Source organism: Dermacentor albipictus, chromosome 1, assembly GCF_038994185.2.
Source record: "Dermacentor albipictus isolate Rhodes 1998 colony chromosome 1, USDA_Dalb.pri_finalv2, whole genome shotgun sequence".
NCBI lineage: Eukaryota > Metazoa > Arthropoda > Arachnida > Ixodida > Ixodidae > Dermacentor > Dermacentor albipictus.
Genome location: NC_091821.1, coordinates 211,180,865 through 211,207,752, shown reverse-complemented (window position 1 = coordinate 211,207,752; position 26,888 = coordinate 211,180,865). Strand labels below are relative to the sequence as shown.

The 26,888-nt window shown below is 48.7% G+C and overlaps 2 protein-coding genes across 12 annotated transcripts in view; both read left to right on the top strand.

Annotated features, from left to right (window-relative positions):
* Positions 1 to 26,888, top strand: part of LOC135906620 (oxidative stress-induced growth inhibitor 2-like) — a 280,892-nt gene that overhangs the window by 98,734 nt on the left and 155,270 nt on the right. The window lies entirely within an intron of this gene.
* On the top strand, positions 5,619 to 7,538 carry LOC135906606 (uncharacterized). Its single transcript, XM_065438058.1, has one exon. The coding sequence runs from the start codon at positions 5,619 to 5,621 to the stop codon at positions 7,536 to 7,538; it is 1,920 nt and encodes a 639-aa protein (XP_065294130.1).

Here is a 26,888-nt window from a genome sequence, read left to right as displayed (position 1 = left end):
CCCTATTGCGAACTGTGCTTTTGTACGTCTCCGTTTTTGTCGTTTCCCTACTTTTCTTCCACCAATCCTCCAATCGCCTCTTACTAATCCCTATTGCGGACATGTTTACTTTTCAACTGCTCTCGCTGAACCCAAGGGCTTCAAGGAGGCCAGTGGTGCATAAATCGACCGCTGGGTAGACGTCTTCACATTAATAAAACATGCTCCATAGTTTCCCTAGCTTTACCGCAGCAAGCACATGCTTCTCCTGCCTTCTTATATCTCGCTTTATAGGTGCGTATTCTAAGGCATCCTGATCTCGTTTCGAAAAGTAGTGAGCTTCCCTTTGAGTTATCATAAATTGTTTCTTTCCTGATTTCGTGTTTTCCTCCTAAGTAGTTACTCATGGCAGGTTTCTTTTCCATTGCCGCCACCTATGAGTTTATTTCAGCCTCTTGACTTTCCGCTTGACGTTCTTTGTTGCTGTGTTGCCCACCCAACAGGCCGCATTCTTGCTAGTAAGCTTCCTAGTTCTCTTCCTCCACTGTGAATCAATGTTTTTTCTGTACAGATACCTCAACACTCTCCCAGTCCATTTACTTTCTTCCATATTCCTCAGTCGTTCTTCATAGTCAATTTTACTGCGAGCTTCCCTCACTTCAAAACTAGTCCAGCCCATATCACCTTCACAGCTTCATTTGTAGCCTTCCCGTGAGCACCCAATGCGAGGCGACCCACTGACCTTTGGTTCCCATCGAGTCCTGATTATACCCCTGATTTAAAGCAAACAACCGCATTTCCAAAAGTAGGTCCTGGAGCCATTACACCTTTCCACATACCTCGGAGCACCTCGTACCTATTGTATCCCCGTAGCGCTCTGTGCTTCATTATGGCTGCATTTCTCTTCCCCTTCACTGTTATTGTTTTTTTCCCTACGTTTCCATATATCGATTGCCTTCGCTTATCCATATACCAAGGTATTTATATTCTGTTACCCGAGGTATTTCCTGGCCCTGTATCGCCACTGTCTTTTCACTGTTTTCATTGAATACCATAATACCTGATTTCCTAACACTAAATTTCAAGCCTAAATTGTTGCCTTCCTGTCCACAGATATTAGCCAGACGTTGCAAATCACTTTGCTTGTTAGCTAGCAACACAATGTCGTCCGCATAAAATAAACCTGGAAACTGCTGCTCTACTATTGTTCCCGATTACAGCCGATATTACTTCCTTCTAGCACCCTCTCCATCATCGTCATGTACATCACAAACAGCAGTGGGGATAAATGCACCCCTTCCTCAGTCCCTTGTTCACTGCGAGCTTCCCTCACTTCAAAACTAGTCCAGCCCATATCACCTTCACAGCTTCATTTGTAGCCTTCCCGTGAGCACCCAATGCGAGGCGACCCACTGACCTTTGGTTCCCATCGAGTCCTGATTGTACCCCTGATTTAAAGCAGACAACCGCATTGCCAAAAGTAGGTCCTGGAACCATTACACCTTTCTACATACCTGGGAGCACATCGTACATATTGTATCCCCATAGCGCTATGGGCTTCATTATGGCTGCCCCAATTTCTCTTCCCCTTCACTGTTATTGTTTGTTTTTTTCTGCGTTTCCATATATCTATTGCCTTCGCTTATCCATATGCCAAGGTATTTATATTCTGTTACCCGAGGTATTTCCTGGCCCTGTATCGCCACTGTCTGTTCACTGTTTTAATTGAATACCATAATACCTGATTTTCTAACACTAAATTTCAAGCCTAAATTGTTGCCTTCCTGTCCACAGATATTAGCCAGACGTTGCAAATCACTTTGCTTGTTAGCGAGCAACACAATGTCGTCCGCATAAGATAAACCTGGAGGCTGCTGCTCTACTACTGTACGCGCCTGTTTGTATGACAGATTAAAGCCGATATTACTTCCTTCTAGCGGCCCTCTCTATCCTCACCACGTACATCATAAACAGCAGCGGGGATAAAGGGCACTCCTGCCTCGGTCCCTTGTTGATATGAACTTTCTCCTCGCTCCTCATCCCTTCCAATTCAACGCAAACGGTATTTTCTAGGTAAATCTCTCTCAAAAGCTGTAGACAATCGTCACCTAAGCCTTCGCCTTCCGGAATATCCCACAAAATTATACGGTCTACGTTGTGATAGGCTCCTGTAATGTCTAAAACGGCCACATATATCTTCTTTTCTTCTCTTCGTCTGCTTTCTACTTTTGATATTTCAATACACTGAGTAAGAACAAATAAGTTGTCATCCAAACGCCTACCTATACTGCCTACCTTTAAAACCAGCCGCCAGCGACAACACCCGCACGTGACGTCACTACACTAACCCTTTAAAACTAACACGCCGAGGATGACGAGGCCGCCTTTGACGAAGATAGGTCCACCTATCGAAACGTTGGCCAGCCTGTCTGAGGCACTTCAACCCTGTTTTAAAAAAGTTTATACCACAGTGTGCCATTCCATCTGCCAGCCCCTTTCTTGTTTTTGGACCTATACTGAAGCCATTCTGAAGTTCTCCCAAAATGTCATTATTCCCTGCCCATACTTGAAGCTTTAATTTGATTGCCTGCATTGCTAGCCGGTATATTACCTATGTAATGGTGAACGGTCGATACGAGTCAATTCTATCTTTCTTCCCCTTAACTCAAGAGATCACGCTGCGTGGCGCCTCCTCCAGGCGGTTTTCTTCTTGTAGCTGGGCGGCGCGCTCGGTTTCGCTGGCGTCTTTCGCTGCCTGTCATTCTGCATTCAGCCGGTTTTCTTTTTCTAGCTGGGCAGCGTCCATATGGACCAGTGCACAGTATGGCGTTGTGCGGTGTGGCGGGGTGTGCCGTTGCGAACATGCACTACACCCATTTTAATATTGTGGCTAGTATCATCTCCGAACAATCTGCTTTTCCAGTTGTCATTTCATGTTCACATCTAGTGTCGATTACGGAGAGCCAGAAATTTTTGATAAAAGACTTTTAGGAATGATAGGGTAAACATCTTATCCAAAACCCGTTATAGCGCACTTCGAGAATACACTTTTTGGAATAATAATGCGGAGAAGGCAAACGTGTTTCCCCGAACGTCTTTTGGCTGTAGTTGATGGGGTGGTATCATGAACAATATCTACATAAACTACTTGAACGTTTGGCAATTGAGCAGTTGAAAAGTTAAGGTGAGTTGTGGATATTTAATGAGCTTATGGTTATTGCACAATACGTGTCATACGCTGCGGCCGAAAAAAAAAAAAAACTTTCACTGCGATCTCTAAGCCTTCTTAAGAAACCCTACAGCTCCCGGCTGCATTCGCATTAGTGTTGCCAAGCAACATTGCGAGCAATAGAATAAACCTGTGGTGCAAAAAAGTAATAAGCTACCAACTGAATTGTGACCCTAGAGTGCAAGCACATGTTTAGAACTTGAGACTGACTCCAACCAAATTACTGAATTTTATTAGCCCGACGTTTCGGAGCCCATTCGGCTCCTTCTTCAGGGGGTTGTTCTTCCGGGGGGCGGTGTGCCGCTTTTAAAGCGTCTTTTTTGAAGAAAGGAGGGGTGAGGGAACACGGGAGGTGGGGAGACACTTCACAGACGGAAAGGTGGGGGGAACAAAAGGAAAGGGGGTGTGTGTTGTTGACCGCTTCCATGGTGCTGGGATGACCGGTGCTGGGGTGAGTGCTCACGAAGGTGCCCTTGATGGGAGGTGGGGGGGGAGGGGAGGTTACAGGGTCGCGCCGACGTTCTGTGTTGGTGAAACAAGCGGGAGTCTATCTGGCTGTGCGTCCTTTTCTTCTTTTCGTCATGTCGCCAAGGCCATGGACATACACCGAGGGTAGGTTGCCCTTCACGCGGTTTATGTTATTCCCCGTATTCTGAATGTGCCATAACTCCAGTAGTAGTCTCTTTCGCCAGTTCATTTCTGTTTGAAGGATTTCGGTTTCCTTGAAAGCAATTTTGTGGTCGGCGTCTTCAGAGTGTTCAGCGACAGCGCTGCGAATACGGTTGAATGTCCTGACGTCGCTCTCGTGTTGACTGATCCTTTTTTTTAGATTTTAGTTGTGCCGATGTACGACGGCGGACAGTCGGCACAACTGATTTTGTAGACGACGCCTTGAGCTTTTTCTTTAGGTGGACGATCTTTTGGTTTAGGGAAGAGGATATTGAAAGTGTTTATTGGTTTGTGCGCCACTTTGGGGCCTTCTTTTTTTAATATTCGGCTGAGCGCTTCGCTGGTACCTCTGATGTACGGGATGGACACTCGCTTCTGGGGTTGGGGAGAAGTCAACAGCTGGAGGTCCCGCATTTTGCTTCTTCTTTTTTGTCGTCTGGTTGTTTTTCGAATGAAGTCATCTGTGTAGCCATTCCTCTTAAGTTCGTTGAGAACCATTCTCTTTTCTTTCTTTAGATCCGATTCCGATGAGGAATGAGTTTCGGCTCGTTTGAATAAAGAATTTACAACAGACGCCTTGTGGTTTGCCGGATGGTCGGATTGGAAATGAAGATAGCGGCCTGTGTGGGTTGGTTTTCGGCACATGTTTCCACATGTTTCCCTTCGGCAATTTCTTATGAATCCGTCCCGTACATTGTGAGTTTGTCGCCTGACAAAAATAAATCATGACGTAAAACCTGCACAAAGAGTGTCGGTTCACACGCACCTCTTAGTGGAATATCGAGCGATATTCAACAGCTCCATTGATTGAGCTAAATTTCTTAAATTTGGGCTACCCATACCTAGGACCATTTGGGTATGTGCGACAGGGCATGAGCTAACTATCGGCCCATCCCGCAGTGTAGGTATGTCCCACTGAGACATAAGACATGTAGAATCCCCAAATATAGTTAGACATCGACTTGGTCCCCGTGACATCACTGCGTCGACGACTCACAGTGTGCAAGAGCCTGAACTGGTGTTTCCACATTACGGCTTAGCTTGGGAATGGCGTAGTGCATAAACCTTCACATTAAAGGATATTGTATAAGATTACAAAATAAATCATTAAATTTTGTGTATCTCGTTTTCTTGCATTCAACTAACTGCTTCATTAAAGTTTCGCTTTACATCGATTTGCAACATGAGAGTTAATATTTACTTTTTTTTTTAGAGAAGTGGTTCTTGAAGGGGTAAGGAAAGGTTGACGCTGTTTTCTGCAGCCCTTGCGGGAGCACGGCTCTGCGTCAACGGGGGTGGGAGGGGGGGGGATAGTGGGAGCAAAGGAGATAGGAGAGTAGAGGGTTAAAGGGTCGCCATGGCAGCGGCTGAGCAGGCCGCTGCCATGGCCTGCTGCTGCTCTCTCCCCACGCTATTGCTTCGTTCGGTGAAACTAAAGCCCCTTCATCGCGTGCACGCTTCTGCGGACGAGAGCGGTAGGGTTCAGGTGGAAGGAGTGCTTGACGGGTGGCAATATTTGGCAGTTTAGTCACAGTATAGGCGAATAGTTCGCATTCCTTTCCCACGGGAACGAGTCGGGAAAAGTCTGGCGCAGTCGTCCTTGAGACGTCAGTGGAGAGAAGGTGAGCAGTCATTTCTCCAAACAGCGTGGCGAATCCTCTGGCTCAACAATGTATTCATATGTTCCTGAGAAGAGGAACAGTTAAAACCTGCTGCGCCCGTGGACATTGGAAGGGCAGAAATGTATATTTCGAGGGGCAATTTCGAGTCATTTCAGTGCAGAGTGAAATTTCAGGATTTCCTAGAGGAACGCACTCTCAGGGTACGTGTGGGCCAATCGAAGAGCTCCCCTCGGCCGGTGGCAGCGGGCGTGCCACAAGGGTCAGTGGTGAGCCCTTTCCTATTCAACCTGGCCCTGGCCCGGCTTCCTGCTGCCCTGCCGATCGACCCCGACTATCCGGTGAGTGCCTCCATCTACGCGGACGACATCGCCCTGTGGGTGCGAAGCCCACCACACAACCACCGCAGCGCGCGCTCAGCCCTGCAAAGAGCTCTCGACACCGCCGCTGCTTACCTGAGCAGCATTGGCCTTGCCATCTCGGCAAGGAAGACGGAGGCCATGATGCTCCACCCAAGAGCAGCCGCCCGCCGCACAGCGCCCCGGCTGCACCTGGAAGGCGTCCAGTTACCCTGGAGCACTGCAGTGACGTACCTGGGGCTGCGCATTGATCACCGACTGTCCTGGCTGCCTGCTGTCAAGACCCTGCATGTCCAGGTCCTCCCAGTCCGCAAGGCAGTCTCCCAGCTTCTTGCCCGAGGACAGGGCTGCACCACTGGATGGGCACTACGGCTGTACAATGCAGCAGCCACCTCACGCCTGCGGTACGCCCTCCCACTCGTGGCACTACCACCAGCCCGTCTCAAGAAGCTGGAGCTGCAGCATCGGGCCGCGATTAGGCTCTGCCTGGGCGCTCCCCGCAGCTCCCAAGTCGCTGCAACCTTGGCCGAGGCGGGAGCATGGCCCCTGTCACTCCTCCTCCTACAGCAGGGGCTACGCCATGTTGACCGCCTACACCATGGACCAGACGGCAGTGCCCTGCTCTCCCGACTGCGCTCGCGGCCCCATTCACAGATGGGCAGACTCTGTGGGCTGTACGAAGAGGTGATTGGGAGGCCTCCAGCGAACAACGCACAACTGCCTCCTCCCCAGAGACCACCCATACCCATCACCACAGAGCTGCCCGGCGTTTCCAAACGGCGCTCCCCAACTTGTGCCCTTCAACAGACGGCTGCTTCCCTCCTGCATGAGGACCACGGTGGAAACCTGCAGATCTACGTTGACGGCTCGGTAATGCCGGACACAGGCTCGTCGACTGCGGCCTGCGTGGTGCCCGCTTTGGGGAGGAGCAAGCAGTGTCGCCTCCCCAACCATGCGACTTCAACAGCGGCAGAGGTAGCAGGCCTTCACCTGGCTGTGGACTTACTCGCAGAGGAGCTGCCAGTGACCCCAGTGACCATCTACTGCGACTCCAAGGCGGCACTCCTCAGCCTGCAGAGGCCAGAAAGGGCCAGCCTCGGGGTTGCCCTGCTCTCGTCAAGGCTGATGGCGCTCCAGGAGGCGGGCTGCTCAGTATCCCTGCACTGGCTTCCAGCCCACGTAGGGATACCGGGCAACGAGGAAGCAGATGCACTGGCAAAGCGTGCCCACCACTGCGTGGTCCCGCCCAGCCTGGCAGTGACAGCCAGTGATTTCACATGCCACAGGCTTCGGCGCCATCTGCTGGCCTGCCATCCGGACAAGCGGATGTCCTTGGGCCGCCCTCCGCGACCACTTCCACAGCGCGGCCTCGCACGCAGGGAGACCTCCCTCCTTCTGCGACTGAGGATTGGCTGCTGTTGGACGGGTGCTCGCCGCCACCGGCACGGCCTCGTCGCCTCTCCAGCCTGTGCCTCCTGTGGGGACCCCGAGACCCTGGAGCACCTCCTGCTGGCCTGCCCTGCCTACCTGCAGCAGCGTGACCGTCTCCTGCAGGAGTTCCGACGACTGGGGCTTCCTTCTACACGACAGGAAGACATCCTCTTCCCTGGTCGTAGCGAGCTACCAGCCCTCCTGAGTGTCGTCGAGTACCTCGACTCGTCGGGGCTCTCGGCGAGACTCTAGGATTCTTTGCTAAGACGGATAGCCTCACGGCTACCCAAACCACTCTAGGCTACTCGAACTGCCCCAATCATCTGGCTTCTGCTGGATCACCGCCCCCTGGCCTTTCACCAGATCACCAATCCTACCGGACCCACTGGGCCCTTCCTGCCGGACTGCTCAGCCGCTGCCATGGCGCCCCTTTAACCCTCTACTCTCCTATCTCCTTTGCTCCCACTATCCCCCCCCCCCCCCACCCCCGTTGACGCTGAGCCGTGCTCCCGCAAGGGCTGCAGAAAACAGCGTTAACCTTTTCTTACCCCTTCAAAAACCACTTCTCTGGAAAAAGCGCGTCCGGAACGCGCTTTTTCCTGCCCCAACCATCTGGCTCCTGCTAGATCACCGCCCCCTGGCCTTTCACCAGATCACCACTCCTACCGGACCCACTGGGCCTTTCTTCCTGCCACCCTGCTCAGCCGCTGCCATGGCGTACTTTCCTATCTCCTTTGCTCCCACTGTCCCCCCCACCCCTGTTGACGCTGAGCCGTGCTCCCGCAAGGGCTGCAGAAAACAGCGTCAACCTTTCCTTATCCTTTCATGAAACACTTCTCTCTCTTTCATGTCGTTTACTCCCTGTCGCTGTGTATGTGTGCCTACTAGGACATACATATCAAAATTAGTTGGACGGAAAGAAGACCTGCTGCCACTGTGCGCCTAGCCACCAAACCCCAGCTATGTTTGCATCGGCCTGTTGAGTATGTTGTTTACGGTGCATTTGAACAAAGCCTCGAGGGTCAACTGTACCGCATTTCAATGGGTGTATGGAATTTATAGTAATGTGCTTCGTCAATATGATTCGTATAGTCAATACTATGCGTGTAGCAAATGGTGGGATTTATAGTAATCATGCTTCGTTGATATGCGCATCCCAACATAAAAATCCGGCAGAACCCATCTCACGATGGATGTCGACGTTAATACGATTCGCATTCCGCCTAACCGCGTCATGTATGAGGCATGTGTGACGCCGGGCTGCTTTCTCGAGCTTCCATCTGAACACGCTCCGCCATCTAGCGCCGCCGCGGCGAAGTACCCACGTGGCGTGTGTGTGAACGTAATATACAGACAAGGTTGCCTGAATACATATGACGCGTGTTTGACTCCGCCCAGCACCGAAGAACGCTCAATGATTATGTTTTGTCGATGAAGAGAGCCACATACTCAGTGGAACATACATGCTCACTGACTCAAGTTGGCATCAAAAAGGTTCACCGAATAGTGGCCCATACCCAGTGCAAGGAGGTTATGATCCAGTGACTAATAGCTAGTGACCCAACTTGGCGTGAAACAGGCTTATTGAAGAGCGCCACATACCCTGTAGCACATTCCCAGTGACTCAAATTGACAACAAAGAGGTTCATTGAAGTCTGGCACATACCGAGTTTCCATATCCAGGGATCCAAGTTAGGGTGAAAGAAGTCAATCGAGACAGCGGCTCATGAGCAGTTGTCCAGTAACTCAAGTTGGCGTGGCGAAGTTGACCAAAGTTGGCCCGACAAATGGTTTCAAGCATTTTGAAGCAGCCCGATGTTCTAACCATTAGACCGCGGATAATCCACGTTAACCAAGTTGGCAGGAAACAGACAGACAAGACAGACAGACGGACCCCTGAAAGCGCGTGAAGTACCTTACGAATGCTAATCGCATTAAATATGCTTCACATCCTAACGCCACGACTCCCAACTTTAAGCCATTTTGTTCTCTAGGTGAATCCGATTTCAGCTGCTTCTACTCCCTTTATCCGAGGATGCTCTGAAGAAAACTTACCGACTTTGCAACCGAAGTGCACCAAATATACGAGAACGTGAGTAAACATACGAGGGATTGCGGCATTTACAAATCTGACAGTGGCACAGGGGCAGGACTGGAAATGTGGCATGCACGCGAGCCCATGAAGAAAGAAACTACCTTTAGTTTTGTGTCCATAAGAATATAAATAAAATAAGAAATTAAATATTCGGAGGTCGTTTTCTCAAATCTTCGTATTTGATTCGGTTAGGAAATTTCACAATTTGAACACCCATAAAGATAACAATTTTCGCAGTCTCTGAGGCCGTGTCAAATAAAGCTCACGCGTGCGTCCTAATAGTGTAGCAGTGTAACAGAAGAAATATAGCCAAATATAAGAGCGAGAACGCGCTACTCCGACGGCTTGGGAAGGAGGCGCATACCAGCCGTAGAAAAACATTGTAGCGTCGTGGCTTCTTGTGTGTAATTTCATATCGGTCCGGCAGCCATGATTTCCACATCACGGTGCCGATCGACGTTCTTTCACACTTATCTTCGGAGACCGAGTATTCGCTAGTACAACGTCAATAGCCTAGAACTCCCGACCTGTCTGCGGCAGCCCGTCCTGCAGAATAGCTGCAACGGAAAAATATTCTTGGGTGATGAAGTCAAAGGGGGGGAACATACGTCAGTATTTTTATTCCTACTGGCTCTACGAATTTGTGCAACATGCCACTGTATATCATTTTGGAATGATGTTCGCACCGACATGCCTCCGCTGATTATAAATTAATTACCGGTGACTATCTTTATTTAGCATGCAGTCCTTACAGCTAACAAAGACGAAATGCCAGGACCGGAGCAAAAAGCCGCTTTATTAAAGCTTTAAAGCTTGACAAGGGCTCCAGCTCTGATTGTATTTGACAGTGGACGCATAAGGAAGGAAAAAAGGGGAAATAACATACATGGCATATCTTATCTGGAGCCAGTGTAAATAATGTAAAATAAACCCTTTTTCCTTCATTCCTACTACCGGACGTACTCATTGATGTGCTTGGTGGATTCCTGGCCCAAACGCCACCTCGAGCCGCAACAGCAGGCAAACATGTATATGTACGCATGCACTACAGCTTTTCAAGGTATACATGAAACCTGTGGCATAAATCTAAATTACAAATCATAACAAATATCGGATTCAATACCGGATTCCAGCAGATATATATATATATATATATATATATATATATATATATATATATATATATATATATATATATATATATATATATATATATATATATATATATATATTGTGAGCATTATTCATACGCTTCATATTCTCACCTGTACATACTCATCATCACCGTTTTGGGACCTGGTGGTGGGGCTCTGTCTCGGGAGAATAAAGAAAAGACTGGCTGCCTAAACCTCGTCTCACAAGTGGTGGAGTGTGCTGTCCGGTCCCTTCGCCCTCTCGCTCCCGGTCTCCCTCCAGCTTCACCTACGCTACATCCCTGGAGCTCCGCTCGGGTCGCCGCCTCTACCAACTGCACTCGACCATGTCGCAAGACCAGCAGACCAGTACCACGACATCCACCTTGCCGACTCCTGCGGGAACCCCTTCTTGGACAGTCACCACCCCTCAGAAGGATCCACCGGTATTTGCTGGGCTTCCAGGTGACGACGTTGAAGACTGGTTGGAGCTATACGAGCGCGTGAGTGACTTTAACCACTGGAACGAATCAGCAAAACTTGCTCACGTCGCCTTCTACCTAACCGGAGTTGCGAAAACATGGTTTTACAATCATGAGCTCGATTTGGTCAACTGGAGCATCTTTAAAAACCAGCTACGCCAGATTTTCGCAAACTCGTCTGTCCGCTCCGATATCGCTAAGAAGAAGCTTGCTGAGCGTGTACAGCACTCAGGCGAGTCCTACACTTCGTACATAGAGGACGTCCTCGCCCTCTGCCGCCGCGTGAACACCTCGATGGCAGAGAGTGACCGTGTACGCCACCTGCTCAAGGGTATTGGGACTGCGGCATTCAATGCTCTTGTAGTGCTGAATCCCACTACCGTCGCCGACATCATCAGTACGTGTCAGCGTCTCGATGACCTTCATATGCTCCGCTTACACCCTGACACATCTGATTTCAAGGCGTCCAACGACAGCGAGCTACGTGCTTTGATCCGCTCCATCATCCGTGAGGAACTGCACGCCCAAGCTTCGTCAAACCCTCCTGAGGTCCATCTGACGCCTCCTGGTGGCGGCCTACGCCATATCGTGAGGGAAGAGCTAGCTGCCGTGACCTGCCCGCAAATCACGAGCCCGCACCCTATCCATACGCCAACGTACGCTCAGGTTGCCTCTATAGCGCCACTCCCCCAGCAGCCACCACAACAGGCACCTGCACCGCACATGTCCCTGAATCCTATCACTGCAAGACCATCGCCTGTTCCGTCTTATAACGCATGGAGCCCACCTCGACCGGTTTGTTACTACTGCGGCATCCGTGGCCACATTTCCAGGTTTTGCCGACGCCGTCAGCAAGATGAAAGACGTGGCTATGACGGCTTTGAAAGGGATCAGTTTTCTGGCCCTGTACCACGACGTCGGCGTTCTGACTACGTTTATTATCCACCACGTTCCCCATCTCCACAGGACTTCAACACTGCCAGTTCATCGCGTTTCCCGCGTCGTCGCTCTCCATCACCGATGCGGCGCTCTTCTTCCCCTCTACGACCGGCTACTTCGTCCTCCGATCACCGCCCGGAAAACTAAATGGTGCAGCTTCAGGAGGGAAAGCTGCATCTTTTGGACTACGTGAAACGCCTCCGGAGCGCCCGTCAAATGTACTTTTGGTGTTTGTTGAAGGTGTCCGAATCGAAGCCTTGGTTGACACAGGTGCATCGCTTTCCGTTATTAGTGCTGACTTGTGTTCTCGATTGCGAAAAGTGAAGACACCGTATAATGGCCCTCCCCTTCGTTGTGCTAATGCAGTTCTTGTTCAGCCCTCCAGTGTTTGCACTGCGCGCGTTTTCATTGATGGCATCCTCCACCACATTCAGTTCGTCGTGCTGTCTTCGTGCACTTACGCGATGATTTTGGGATGGGACTTCCTGTCCTCCGCCTCAGCTTTAATCTCTTGCCGTCAGCGAACTATTCATATGACAGACACTGAATCTTCGTCCTCTGTCAATGATCACAGCCTGCATTTTGTCACGTCTACCGACTGTTTCATTCCCGCGGGCACTGAGCATATTCTGACGCTGACTTCCGACACTATTATTAATGGTGATGTGTTCCTTGCACCGAGTGGTTACTGCATTTCTGGTGGGCTTAGCCTTGCTCCTAGCCTAGTACGGTTTCAGGACGGTAGAGCCTCAGTCGCTGTTCATAACCCTACTTCTTCCCCAGTTGTGCTCTCCCAGGGCTCTACTGTGACATGCTTTACTGACACCGAACCTCTTTCGCTGGTACCGCTTCACACCGAATCACCACCTTTGTCTACCACAACTGATTATCACACTGCTGCCGCTGCTTTAACGGCCGCGATAAATCCCGATCTGACCACTGCGCAGAAAGAAGACCTTCTGGCACTCCTGCACAAACACAGAGCCTTATTTCACGTCCACTCCAAGCTTCTGGGGCGCACTTCCGTCGCAGTACATCGCATCGAAACCGAAGGCAGTTCGGTTGTACGCCGCCGCCCGTATCGCGTGTCTTCCGCAGAACGGAAAATCATTGCGGATAACGTTGATGACATGCTCAAAAGAGACATCATTCGGCCATCCTCCAGTTCTTGGTCGTCTCCTGTCGTGCTGGTTCGCAAGAAAGACGGCTCCGTACGATTCTGCGTCGATTATCGAGCCCTTAATAAGATCACGCGCAAAGACGTATATCCGATGCCAAGAATTGACGATGCCATTGACTCCCTCCAGGGTGCGGAATATTTCTCTAGTCTAGACCTCCGATCCGGATACTGGCAAATCCCCATGCACGAAGCGGACAAGGACAAGACAGCCTTTGCAACGCCAGACGGACTTTACGAGTTCAACGTCATGCCGTTCGGTTTATGTAATGCCCCTGCAACATTTGAACGCATGATCGACACAGTTTTACGTGGCCTTAAGTGGAAGACCTGTCTGTGCTATTTAGATGACATCGTTATTTTTTCTACAACTTTTAGTCAGCACCTTGAGCGCTTGGACGAAGTTTTCACTTGCATTTCCAACGCTGGCCTCCAACTCAACACAAAGAAATGCCATTTTGCCAGAAAGAACATCAAAGTATTGGGCCATCTTATCAGCAAAGATGGCATTCGACCAGATCCCGAAAAGGTTGCTGCCGTGCATCGCTTCCCTCGCCCTGAAAATCAAAAGCAATTAAGAAGTTTCTTAGGCCTGGCATCCTACTTCCGCCGCTTCATCAGTCATTTTGCAGCCATGGCGTCGCCGCTACACAAGTTGCTCACGTCGGGCACTGCTTTCCCTTGGACAGATGAATGCGAACTTTCTTTCCAAGCCCTCAAGCAGGCATTAACCAGCGACCCTGTCCTCTGTCACTTCGATGACAACGCACCAACTTGCTTGCACACCGACGCTAGTGGCCATGGGATCGGTGCTGTACTTTTACAGCGGGATACCACCTCACGAGAGAGAGTTGTTGCCTATGCCAGTCGCGCACTAACACCTGCCGAAATGAATTACTCGATCACAGAACAGGAATGTCTCGCAGTAGTTTGGGCGATCCAAAAATTTCGACCATATCTTTACGGACGCCATTTCACGGTCATAACCGACCACCACGCCTTATGCTGGTTGTCGTCAATCAAAAATTTGTCCGGACGACTTGGTCGCTGGGTGGTACGCTTACAAGAGTACGACTTTGACGTTGTCTACAAGTCTGGGAAAAAGCACCAAGATGCCGACGCTCTCTCTCGCTGCCCGCTGCCATTATTAGCTTCGAGTACACCTCTCCATTGCTCGCCACTTGATGATGAGCCTAAGTCGTCACTCCCGTTATTACCGTTATTACCTCTCACGGTTACTGACACGTTATCTTCCAATCGCCTCTCTCACCTCGCCTCGTGTCAACGTTCTGACCCCTACTGCGACAGCATCATCCAACGCCTGTTCGGAACTACATCTGCACCAAATGCCAGATTACGTCGACAACTGCGACTATTTAAGCTTGACAACGATGTGCTGTACCGCTACATATACAACTCCGACGGACACAGCTGGGTACCTATTCTTCCACGCTCGATGCGCACACAAGTCCTTGAAGCCTTGCACGACGACCCATCTGCTGGCCATTTGGGGTTCCACAAAACATACCACCGCGTTAGGAGCCGTTTCTTTTGGCCAGGCATGTCTACCTTTGTGGCCAAGTACGTCGCTTCTTGCGTTCAGTGTCAACGGCGGAAACGACCGACTTCGCCTCCTGCTGGGCTTTTACAGCCCATCCCATGTCCCGAGACACCGTTTGCCATCGTTGGGATAGACCTAGTCGGCCCTTTGCCCATAACGCCAGCGGGTCATCAATGGGTCGTGACAGCTGTTGACCAGCTCACACGTTACGCAGAGACCGCTCCTCTACGCTCTAGTTCAGCCTCCGACGTCGCCACCTTCTTTCTAGATGCCATTGTGCTGCGCCATGGTGCCCCTCGTGTACTGTTAAGCGACCGCGGCAAGACTTTCATGTCAACAATGCTCGCAGAAGTACTCGGAGCTTGTGGCACAGTTCATAAGACGACATCCGCATATCACCCACAAACAAATGGCTTAACCGAGCGATTTCATCGCACACTAATAGATATGATATCGATGTATATCGGGCCAAACCACGACAATTGGGACAAACTTTTACCTTTCGTGACTTTTGCTCACAACACCGCTATCCAACGAACTACGGGATACTCACCTTTCTACCTAGTCTTCGGCCGTTCACCGACATTCACCATCGACGCCGCTTTCTTCAATGCTCCAACTAACACCTCCGACAGTACACCCGAACAGTTCGTTTCGAGACTTGAGGAATGCCGTCAACGTGCTCGTTTCAACACAGAAGTCAGTCAGCTAGATCGCAAGCAACGTTACGACATCTCTCGTCGCGACCTCTCCTTTCGTCCCGGAGAGGAAGTGCTTCTTTGGACGCCTATTCGTGCACCCGGTTTGTGCGAGAAGTTTGAATCCCGCTTTCTTGGACCCTATATTATTAACGAACAAACATCCCCCGTGAACTATCGCGTTACTCCCGTAGACGTTTCTTCCGACCATCGATGTCGTGGTTCGGAGATCGTTCACGTTTCGCGCCTAAAACGATTCGTTCGGCGTTCCCCTCCTGGCTAAGTCGCGGCCTGGCTGGCCGCTTGCGCGTGCGGGGAAATTAGTGTGAGCATTATTCATACGCTTCATATTCTCACCTGTACATACTCATCATCACCGTTTTGGGACCTGGTGGTGGGGCTCTGTCTCGGGAGAATAAAGAAAAGACTGGCTGCCTAAACCTCGTCTCACAATATATATATATATATATATATATATATATATATATATATATATATATATATATATATATATATATATATATATATATATATATATATATATATATATATATATATATATATATATAATGTTCCCGTCCATGATGTCGCACCGTTCCGCCGAATTCCGGCTCCGATTGTGCTAAGCATGTCCCCGCATATTTAGCAAGCGTGTAGCAGTCTGGGAATGCGAGGTCGAAGCCGTTCCCACGCTAGCATTGGAGGTTGGCCCTTTTCATCATTAGTTCAGCTTGTCAGGTGCTGGTAGAGGGAATTTTGTAGACCCTTCAAGCATAGAGAAAGGAATATTCCTTTCTCTATGCTTCAAGCGTCTGTGTCAACGCTGCGTTGACTTCTGGGTATGCGATGATGATTGGGTGGGGTTGCTTCGTGGTAATCGTCTAATTAAGGCCCTTTGTCATGTTAAGACGTAACAGTACCTTTGTTTTATGCTAACTGCTATAGAAGATATGCCGTATATGTTTTTTTCTCCTTATTCCCTTCCTTACGTGTTCACGGGTGATTTAAAAAAATTGTTAACTTTAAAAAACACCCGGTATATATATATTTTTTAACGTTAACATAATTTTTTTTTAATTGCCCGTGGCATTTATCACGAGTCTACTTATTGAACTGGAATACTCGGAAATGTATAGACTACTTACACAAGAAATCAATGCGCATAAATGGCTAATCAAAATTTTCGCTAATTATCGTTTGAACTAATTTCGCGCACATATTGCAATATTGTAAATATAATATAATTATATGTATATATAAGATAAATATATAATTATAATATTGTTATAAAAGAAAAGAAAAAGGAAGTGAAAAAGGCTGTGGAACCAAACATGGGCGACCTTTCATGAAGTGTCCCGAAGGGGTTGTCTTTCGTGCGTGCGGTCCCCTTTCGTGCAGTCGTTCCTATATAGGTCAGACCGGGCGCTGTGGTAATGAGCGTGTCAGGGAGCATGAAATAAATGTTGAGCAAATGAAAGAGGGCCCAAATTTGCCTAAGCACATCGGGACCTGTCCCTCACGCTCTTGTGAACCACGTTTTTCAGATGTGCGGGTTCTTGCCCGAAGTAAAGATACTAGAGCAAGGGAACTGGTTGAAGCCTATCACATAGGCAAGAAAGGCAGCTTGTGCGTTAGCGATACTTCGATATCATTATATAAGGTCGAGATGAGGTTTCTTGAGCGTGGTGCGTCATGAATGTTTGATTAGATGCGTGAATAAATGTTTGCTCTGTGCGCATGTGTTGACTGACAGTATATATGTGCCTGCGTTCTGTAAATAAAACAGCTGCGAGTGGCGCCCTGTCCCGTTCTCTTCTCTTGTGTGTGTCTGTTTATTTGGCGTCTTCATATTTTATAATGAACAGCTAGCAACTAGCCCAACAAGAAGTGCTTTTATAATATTGCAATACACCAACTGAAGTCAGTGTCTGCACAAGGTACTTACACTTTGAGCGAAAATTAAAACTAGTACCAGTTTTGAGTTAAGCGCAGTCAAACTTGTCTTAAAAATGCACTGTTGTTCCACTGCCTTTTTTGACAAAACGCTTTTTTATGCATTCAAACTCGAAAGTTACTGGAACACTAACGCATTTCGTTGCATACTTTGGAAACGCACATCTCGAAACTGTTGTCATCCTCAGAATTCGTTCGTTCCCAGTGGTTATACCCTTAAGGGTTACCGGCTACATATCGTAAATTGCAATATAAGGCTTCTAGTAATTAGTTCTAAAGATAATTAGCAAATAGGTCAACATTCGCTTTCATTTATTTTGTGTGTGTATGTGCGTGTGTGTGCGCGTGTGCGCATGTGTGCGTGCGCGTGCGCGCGCTAACAATGGCTGCCTTGGAGAGTAATCAGCTCATTACATGTCACTGATGATATTTAAAAATTATGCATTGTAGCACAGGTACGACAGGCACGCGTGTAGCAATATTGTCGTTGGCCTCAGGAGATGGGCTATACCTTCAGTGGTCAAGAGGCGCACCGAGAGGCTTAAAGTCCCTCTTAGATCGGCTTAGTGTTCCTGTATATGCTCCCGCAGGGAGCTTGCGGGAGCATATACAGGAACACTAGATCGGCTCAGCCGTCAGCGCCACCACCGTGTCAGTTCCGCTAAACACCGAGGCAGCCACTGCTAGGGAGGCATGCCTTTTCGACGCTCGTTTAAACTTGTCGGTCGTTCTAAATTGCGGTGTTAAGCCAATCGAAGACATCGAGGCCCATTTCAGGCCACCGACGCTTGAGAAAGGACGTTAAATTTGCTACTACAACTATGTTTATCGTGTCAAGGTAAACAGCACGGACATCGCAGCGAAGTGCTTCAATCAAATTATGGGTGCCAGAACCACGATCTGAGGGGACTCCGGAATAATCTGGGCCACCTGGGGGTTCTTTAACGTGGACCTAAAGCTATGTTCACACTACAGTCGTAACGCGCCTAACAGCTCTTTCGGCGTATCCAACGTAACGGCTGTAAAAAACGTTACGGCAGTTAAGCCGGCACCTTTGTTCACATTTACTGCTGCGTAAATTACGGCTTTTACAACAGGCCAATCAAATTAGGAGCTGCAGAATCGACGTCACCAGCGGTCCAATATGGCTCCTGTCAACATGCGAGCGCTGGCCGAGATCGAAGAAATTCACGCTCAAAACAAACTTATCGTCATGTATTCAATCGCACAAAGACGACGAAGGCGACGCAGAAGGGTTTGGGAGCGGCAAGTATTTCTCGACGGGTCCGTGGACGGCGATTTTCACAACCTTTTCGCCAAGCTCCGAGTTGGGGACGCTGTGATGTTTCATAACTTCATGCGCATGTCGCCCCAGCAGTTCCGCTTCCTAGAAAACCTAGTGAGACCACTCATCGAAGTTCGGAGCACGCATCTGCGGCCATCGATTTCCTTGGTGATGAACTCAAAATAGTCTCCAAGGCGCACTGCACAAATTTTCACGAACACAGCCAACCTAATCGTGCGCACGGAATGACGGAATGTCACTTCCCGCGCCCGGAGCTGTCTGCAGACGGGAGGACGGAAGTGTCGTCACCGGTTGTTGAAAACCGAAAGCTTATCGGTCATTGGCTGTGTCGCAACGGTCGTAATATCACAGTCGTAAATGTTGCCGACCCTTTAACACTCTCACCTACGATTTTTGCGTGAATTGCGCACGTTGGTACCTTTACGTTCGCAGTCTGAACTAGACGCATACGCTTGTTGCGCTTCCGCTTACGCATGTTACGAAAAAGCGGCGCCTTACGAACGTAGTCTGAACATAGCATTACTCTAAGTACAAAATCTAAGTACAGGGGCGTTTTCGCGTTTCGCCCCCATCGATATGCGACCGCAGTGGCCGAGATTTGATCCCGCGACCGCATGCTTAGCAGCCCAACACCGCAGCCACTAAGCAACCAGCGCAGGTCACGAAGTGTTTGTCACAACAAAACAAGCATGCTTACGACGTCGAACTCAAAGTAAGTTAACAAGTAATTATTTTAAGCCACTTAAGGGAACAAATACGGCCGTGGACGTTTTTCAACTGTCATTTGTAGCTTAAAGGGGTGGAGACATCAAAATTTTCGTTCATGCGTTTGTTGATTCAAACGTTGCGTCATGCTTCAGGGAGCACGATACACACAGCGGGATTCATATATATCCGATAAATAATTTAATAATCGCATTATTATACCGAGCGATTTCGGTTTCGGTTTCTGGGCTCCGGGGGATGCTATGACGTCACAGAGGAGGAAACGCAACATGGCTTGGTCACGTGGGCCACAAAAAATAGTGACGTAAAACTATGCTGCGTCGTCTGCTCGCGCATACGCGTGCTCTGCCAGCAGAGGTCAACTGGCGATTCGAAGTGCATGTCGCGATTATTATAATTATTGCGAAGAGCGACAACAACGGTAAGAAAATATTGCGGTTTGTGAGAGTCGGTGATTCATTCTGAAGCGCCGTTAGCGTTAGCTTCGAAGTGAACCGGAAAAGGCCTAGCCACGATATCGGCGGCGCCGAACGATCAGAGGCGGTGAAGCTGCCGTCGGTGCACAGAGTGACCACTCCTCGGACGCTGATTGGCCGCTTCGCCGTACGGCTGCCGCACAAATGGGTCCCGGGCCCGTGCTCTCTACGGCTAGGAAATCTCGCCGTTCGCAAGCAAAACCGCCGTCGCACGGGGGCCCCCGAACGGCAAACGGCGTGCGGCGAGTTTCCGTGCCGGTAACGTGGACGGGCCTTCACATTGAGAAAGGCCAAGCGAAGGACAGACCGCTCCGAGCTGCCGAACTATGCGACTATGCGAGGAGAGAAGCGGACAACACGAACGCCGCATATCCTGGTCCCTTTCGGAGTCGGCCGGCTACTATTTTACACTCAAACGTGCAAAGGCCCGTCGGCACGGCAACTCGCCGCACGCAGTTTGCCATTCTCGGGCCGCCGTGCGGCGTTCGTGTTGTCCACTTCTCTCCTCCTGTGTCCGTGTCTGCACGCCTTACCCCTTCTTTGCATTAAGAAAGGATTTCTATATGCCTGTAGCTCGGTCATAGTGGAGGCTATGCTCGGTCGCTCGGCTCAGCAGGCTCCGTAATCGGCATTTCATCGCTACTCATCATACGTCACGTTTTTGTGCTGGTGTGCTATGACGTCAATATTTTCGTTCCTCCTCTGTGACGTAGTAGCTGCCGCGCTAGCGATGGGTCTCGACTACGAGAAGGAGTTTTTAATGACTCTTTGGAGCTGAATTAAAATTATTTTGAAATGTTTGCAGCGTCCGATACCTCGTTCGGGGTGTCCTTGCATACCGAAGCAGCCTACAACATGCTTTTTATAGCCTCAAAATTTGGTGTCCCAACCCCTTTAATTACATGGAGCATGCCCTGCACCAGGTTTTGGTGCTTTTTTCTGCGTTGACAAAGTGCCTCGAGCATATTATGGTATTGTCGTTCGGGCTCGAATGTGAGAGGTCATCACCGCTGAATCCTAATACAGAGCAATCAGCTGAGACTAAACAACGTGAAGACTGAACAAATGTGCGCTAGCGTTGCCGATAGAAATGCTAATTTGCGAATACATCTACGTGTGCGGCGGGGTACTGCAACCTTAGTTCTTTTGTTCTAAGCGCATGACAACATCGATATGAATGAGCCCCATTCCAGCAGTCGCGTTTTGAACTTGACGCAAAAAAAAAAAACTGCACGTTTGCTTATTAATGCACAGCAAAAAGCACAGTGCGTACAAAGCTCCAACACGGAGCCCTTACGAAGCTAGATTAGATTTTACACAACCAGTGGAACTTTGTTATGGAGCTAGACGAGCTAAACAGGTGTAAACAAATTTACAACAGCGGTAATCAGTTCACGCGTTTTTACGCAGTTGTCGCTTTATTGTGCGCTTTTACGGATGCCGCTGCTGGCTCTTGTTTTTTTTTTTTGTCTCCCTTTGCATTGACGTCTTTGACGTCAATGCAAATGACGTCATTGACGTCATTGACGTTGAACAGAAATTAGCAAGAGCGACACAAACCACGACAATCTTCTTCAGCCGCCGGTTGCTTCCCACGGTTTTAAAGGGAAGCGGTACAATTTGATGCCGACATCCCCTTCGCGGTTGTGACAATCCTCAACGCAGCAGTATCTGCGCTTGTTCGTTTTCTTCGCACTTGTCACGGTGGGGCTGCGAAGAAGCCACGGTGAATCCATGGAAAAATTGGAAAAGCAGGCTTTCAGGAGTGCCCGAGCGCACCACAGACAATGGTGAAATACAGTGAGCAGTGAGGGTCTGCTCATAGAATAAAGAGCCTGCGCTTGCGGGTGCTCACTGCCGCTGCTAGGTGGCGCGACATGTACAGGCAAACTTCATTGCAGGACACAAACAACGACGATCTACTTCTGGCGCCGGTTGCTTCCCACGGTTTAAAGGGAAGCGGTACAATTTGATGCCGACGCCCCCTTCGCGGTTGTGAGAATCCTCAACGCAGCAGTATCTCCGTTTGTTCTTTTTCTTCGCACTTGTCACGGTGGGGCTGCGAAGAAGCCACGGTGAATTCCTTGAAAAATTGGAAAAGCAGGCTTTCAGGCGTGCCCGAGCGCAGCACAGACAATGGTGAAATAGGTGAAATACAGTGAGCAGTGAGGGTCTGCTCATAAAATGAAGAGCCTGCGCTTGCGGGTGCTCACCGCTGCTGCTAGGTGGCGCGACGTGCACAGGCAAACTTCATTGCAGGGTGCCTATATATACACATTACACACACACGTGCACCACCACATCCATGTCTAATATATATATATATATATATATATATATATATATATATATATATATATATATATATATATATATATATATATATAAAGCCAACAAACAAAGGCACTAAGGACAACACAGGGGAAATTACTTCTGCTTACTAATTGAAATCACGAAATCCTAAATTAATGGAATTGAAAGTGGATGAAAAAACAACTTGCCGCTGGTGGAGAACGATCCCACACCTTCGCATTACGCGTGTGATGCTCTACCAGTTAAGCCAGCGCGGCGCCAGCTTCCCATCCCATTAGTAAGTTCAAGCACTTTCCCCTGTGTTGTCCTTGGTGTCTTTGTTTGTTGGCTGCTTATGATATGATTAACAAAAATCGGGCCCCTTGGTTAGCCTCCTTTCGTCTCGTTTATATATATATATATATATATATATATATATATATATATATATATATATATATATATATATATATATATATATATATATATATATATATATATATATATATATATATAATGTCTCAAGAATTCCACGTTAATAACTTAACAAACTTATTTGCGGCATTTCGGCCGGGGATCGGCCATTAAACGTCGAAAGTATATTTGTTTTTTCACGTGGACTTCTTCAAGTACCTATACAGTTGCCAGGAAGTCCACGAACTCTTGTCTGTTAACTATATATACATTAAATTTAAAGGTTGATCCTCCATTAAAGAACAACTGTGTATTATGTCGAATATCGGCCTGAGGCCGACATTTTTCAAGATAGAAAACGAAATGTAGGGTCTGTTTTCGTGACATGAAGCGTTTCCAGGTAAAAAATGTGAACAGGCTCGGCGCACGCCGGGCCCGTGAGGAAGGTGTGGCGACTCTAATCCGGCTCCAGTTGAGGCCGCGGCGCGCTACTTGTCTGTTAGTTTCTACCTTCGTTCCCGTAGCCAGAAGAAATTATTGCGAAGGGAGGGGGTGACGTGAGGGCAATGGTTGTTCAATGCACGCGCGCGAGCAGACTGCAAGAACTGGTTCATCCAACTCACCTGTACTAAGAAAATAAATGAATAAATAATTGAATAGGAAAAGAAGAAAAATAGTAAGTCACCATATACGTCGCAAAAGCTGCTCAAAAGTTGGGAGGTGGGGTAGCTGGTCATAGCAAAAAACATATTCGTGGAACAGGATCTTTATCGAAAAGGAGAGTAAGTAATGGTAGAGGACACCAAGGTGTTCATTTATTTCATTTTTTATTGTGCTAAATTTGTAGATATAATCATATTCGCGTTGTTCGCGTTCTCTGGTAGTGCGAAAATTGCTTTCCAGTAAAGTAACTTTGATACTGTCAAAGCTGTGACCTTTTGATGTAATATGTTTAGAAAGGAAGAGGCCGGCGAGTGACTGCGCATGTGAACGATAATTGTTGAACTGAGTTCTAAAGGTGGTGTCTGTCTGTCCTACGTATTGGAGCTTACATGCTTCGAATTCCAAAAGATATTCGACATTCGATGAATCACAGTCGGGTTCACCTTTAATTAGGAACTTTGACTTCGTGCTCTCTGTAACCGAATCAAGTTCTCTGCATGCATTGGCATACCTTGCATCTGTTTTTCCCCGCAAGGACGACATCCGTTGCGAGTCGTTCTTTCTGTTGCTTCGAGTGTATGACGTAACTTTTGATGCCTTTTGGCCGCCTATATAGCATGCACTGAGTAGTGAAAATTTTCGACAACCGCTCGCTTTTTTAATGCCTTTTGTTTTGTTGACGTTTCGAGCATTGCTTGTGAATGTTAACTCGAGGTATATATATATATATATATATATATATATACATACACGTTAGTATTCTGTGCGTGCATTATTTTAACTCAATAATTCCCCATATGTTTATATGCTCACCGCATTCTACATCACGGCCGCTTGTGTGTGTGTTTGTGACTTTGTTTACAAACTCATTGTGGTGCGACTTGCATTTGCCTTTTATATAGATATGTTCATGCGTGTATAGGACCGTGTGCTGTGGATTTCTGGCCCAGTGACGTGGTTTCTTTTCATTTTCTTGCGCATATATCTTTTTATATTGTTGTTTCCGCTATGCAATAAGGAGTAGCCGTCACCATTACAAGGTTTCTATGTCTCTTTCGTTTGTTTGCAATTAAATAAAAAAAAATACAGCGATAAATTAAAGTTGACGAAAACGAACTCTTTCCTGATACATATATAATTCTGTGCACAATATCTGCATTTGACTCGGGATTAGTGATTGTGTGCGTCATATTTATATTTATACGGAAAAAATATGCAGATCCCACGTACTGTGGGAATCGATGTAAGCGAAGCTTACCGTGCTGGATGCATTGATTGACGATAATTAGCGGCAATGTTGACGGCTAAAGCTTAATTTCTTCAACGTTTAGGCTAATACGAGAGTGGTGAGTAGATGTTAAACGTTACCGTGCGTGCACCACTGCTGTTTCTCTGCGTAGTACACAAAAAACACCGGGAGAGGTGTTTGCTTGAGGCGTTTTATAACCTCTGAGAGGGTTGAGCGTTGTCATTTCCTCACATGGGACAGCGCATTTAAGGCAGAAGTATTAAACTTGAATTGGATTATGGAGCTGTACGTGCCAAAACCACACTTGGATTATGAGACAAGCCGTAGTGGCGGTCTCCAAATTACTTTTGACACCGTGACGCACTTTAACGTGTCCCAAATTAAGTGCGCATGCGTTTTCTATTTCGCCCCGTCGAAATGCGGCTGCCGCGGTTGGGATCAAATCCACTGCCTTTAGCAATGCCATAGCCGCAAAGCTTACGCAGTGGGCGCAGAAGTCTTGATTTGACGGTCGATCGCTTCCGTAGTGTCTCCTGCACCCTGCGGTGCGCTTTAATTAATTCGGCTCTGCTTCTGCACGCCTTGCGTACTTTGTCCGCTTGACATATTTGCATGGCCTTTATTTCTCAGAAATAGCACAAACGTTTTATACCGCACCTTGAACTTCAGCGTATCCCGTTTTTTTGCTTACCTTCTCGTGTCACTCCACCCCCCCCCCCACTCCCTTGTATGCCAACTGCCTTTTCTCCTCCCTCCTCCCTACAGTTCTATCTACGTCCCCTCTGGACTCGCACCCTATTAGAAAGGGAAGCGCTGCAGTTTCTGCAATGCTCCTGAGGGGAGTCACGGATAATTAGAGCTGTCGAGAGGCTAATGTAGCGACGGCCAGGGAGCTCCAGAGGGAATTGTGGACATTCGACGCGGTGGGTTGAAAACCAGTTTCTCCCGTCGTCTTTCCTGTCTTACTCACGCCTGTCATCTATATACAGGTTCTTAACCCCTCCCCCCCGCCCAACGCGGTGTGCGCGACAGCAGCAGCCGCAGCAGCCCACAGCGGCAGCAGCAGCAGTGGGAAAATCGAAGGAAGAAAGCCTCGCTTTAAAAGTAAACATGACCAAGATTTTGTCACTCCTTGCAAACGCTGATGTTGGGTCTCAACACGGCAAATGGAATTGCTTAGGTGTTTCCCCCGAGGCATCCTCCCTCGCCCCCCTTCACCAGCGCCCATCCAGACGTCGACGCAGCCCTGACACCTGACGCCGACCGTTCACGGTTCAACAAATAAGTTATATGGTGATTATGAAGAAGGAAAGAGACGCTTAAATTCTGCAGCCCATCAGGGAGCACGGCGCAGCGCCATAGGGGAGAGGGGGAGTAGGAGGTAAAGAGGAAAGAGGTGAGAGACGGTTCAGGGGGCTCATCCGCACATGGCAGCAGAGGAGGCAGGGACCAGCAGGGGCAGGTGCACTCAATGGTATGCTGCTATCCCACTCGCCTCCATGAACTCCACAAGGCTGTGTAGTGCCGGGAGATGGCAGCGTCAGAAGCAGATGACAACAAAGAAGTTCCCCCTCAAGGTACCAACGACCACCGGGTTCTGTAGACGTTGTAACAAACCGTGAAGGGTCGCTGCAAACTGACCGTCACTGAAAGCCCCCCAATTGATGAAGGGGGCCAACCTCGAGGACTACCGTGGAAACAGCGTCGACTTGAGTTTCGAGGATTGTGACGTGGTTGCCTCGAATGCGGGGGTTAGGGTGCAACGTAGAAGGCGGAGTCCGGTACATACGGTATTCCGGCAAGCGCGGGCGGTTTGCCGGATGAGCGGGGCCATAAACATGAGCGGCCAGATTGGTGGCGCCAGCTGGTGGTGCGAAGCTGAACCACACAAACACAGAGCCAATTACTATATTCTGCTTAGCTGCTGGTGTAAATTTTAGACAGCAGCGTAATCGTGTTCACAATTACGCCGCTGCCGTAAATCTGCACCAGAAGCGAAGCAGAATATGGTAGGTTACTGCAATTTTAGCACTGTGTCTGTCTAGTTGAACTCTACGCCACCAGGCGGCTGCACAGCTCCGGCCGCTCTAAAGCCCCTCAATCTCCCAAAGTAGCGCCATTCACTTCCCTCCTCCTCCGCTCGGCGCGGCCTCGACGGTGGCGCCGCTGGTGGTGGGCCTGCCGTAGCAGACGACGGCTAACACGCTACGGGAGGAAATCCGCGGAAAAGTTCGTTCGAGTCCTGCGGAGCAGTTTTTTCAATCTAGATCTTGCTTTGTCAGTCGGTAACTGGCCTTAAGAATGTCGTGTCGGATTTTCGGAAGAAATAGAGAAAAGCACCATTATTCAAGGCGTATTTAAGGCGTAAAGCGCGCGCACGTTGAAAGTTCGTGTTGCTGAAACACGACACAAGCACGCGGTGTGCTCAGACACGCGAG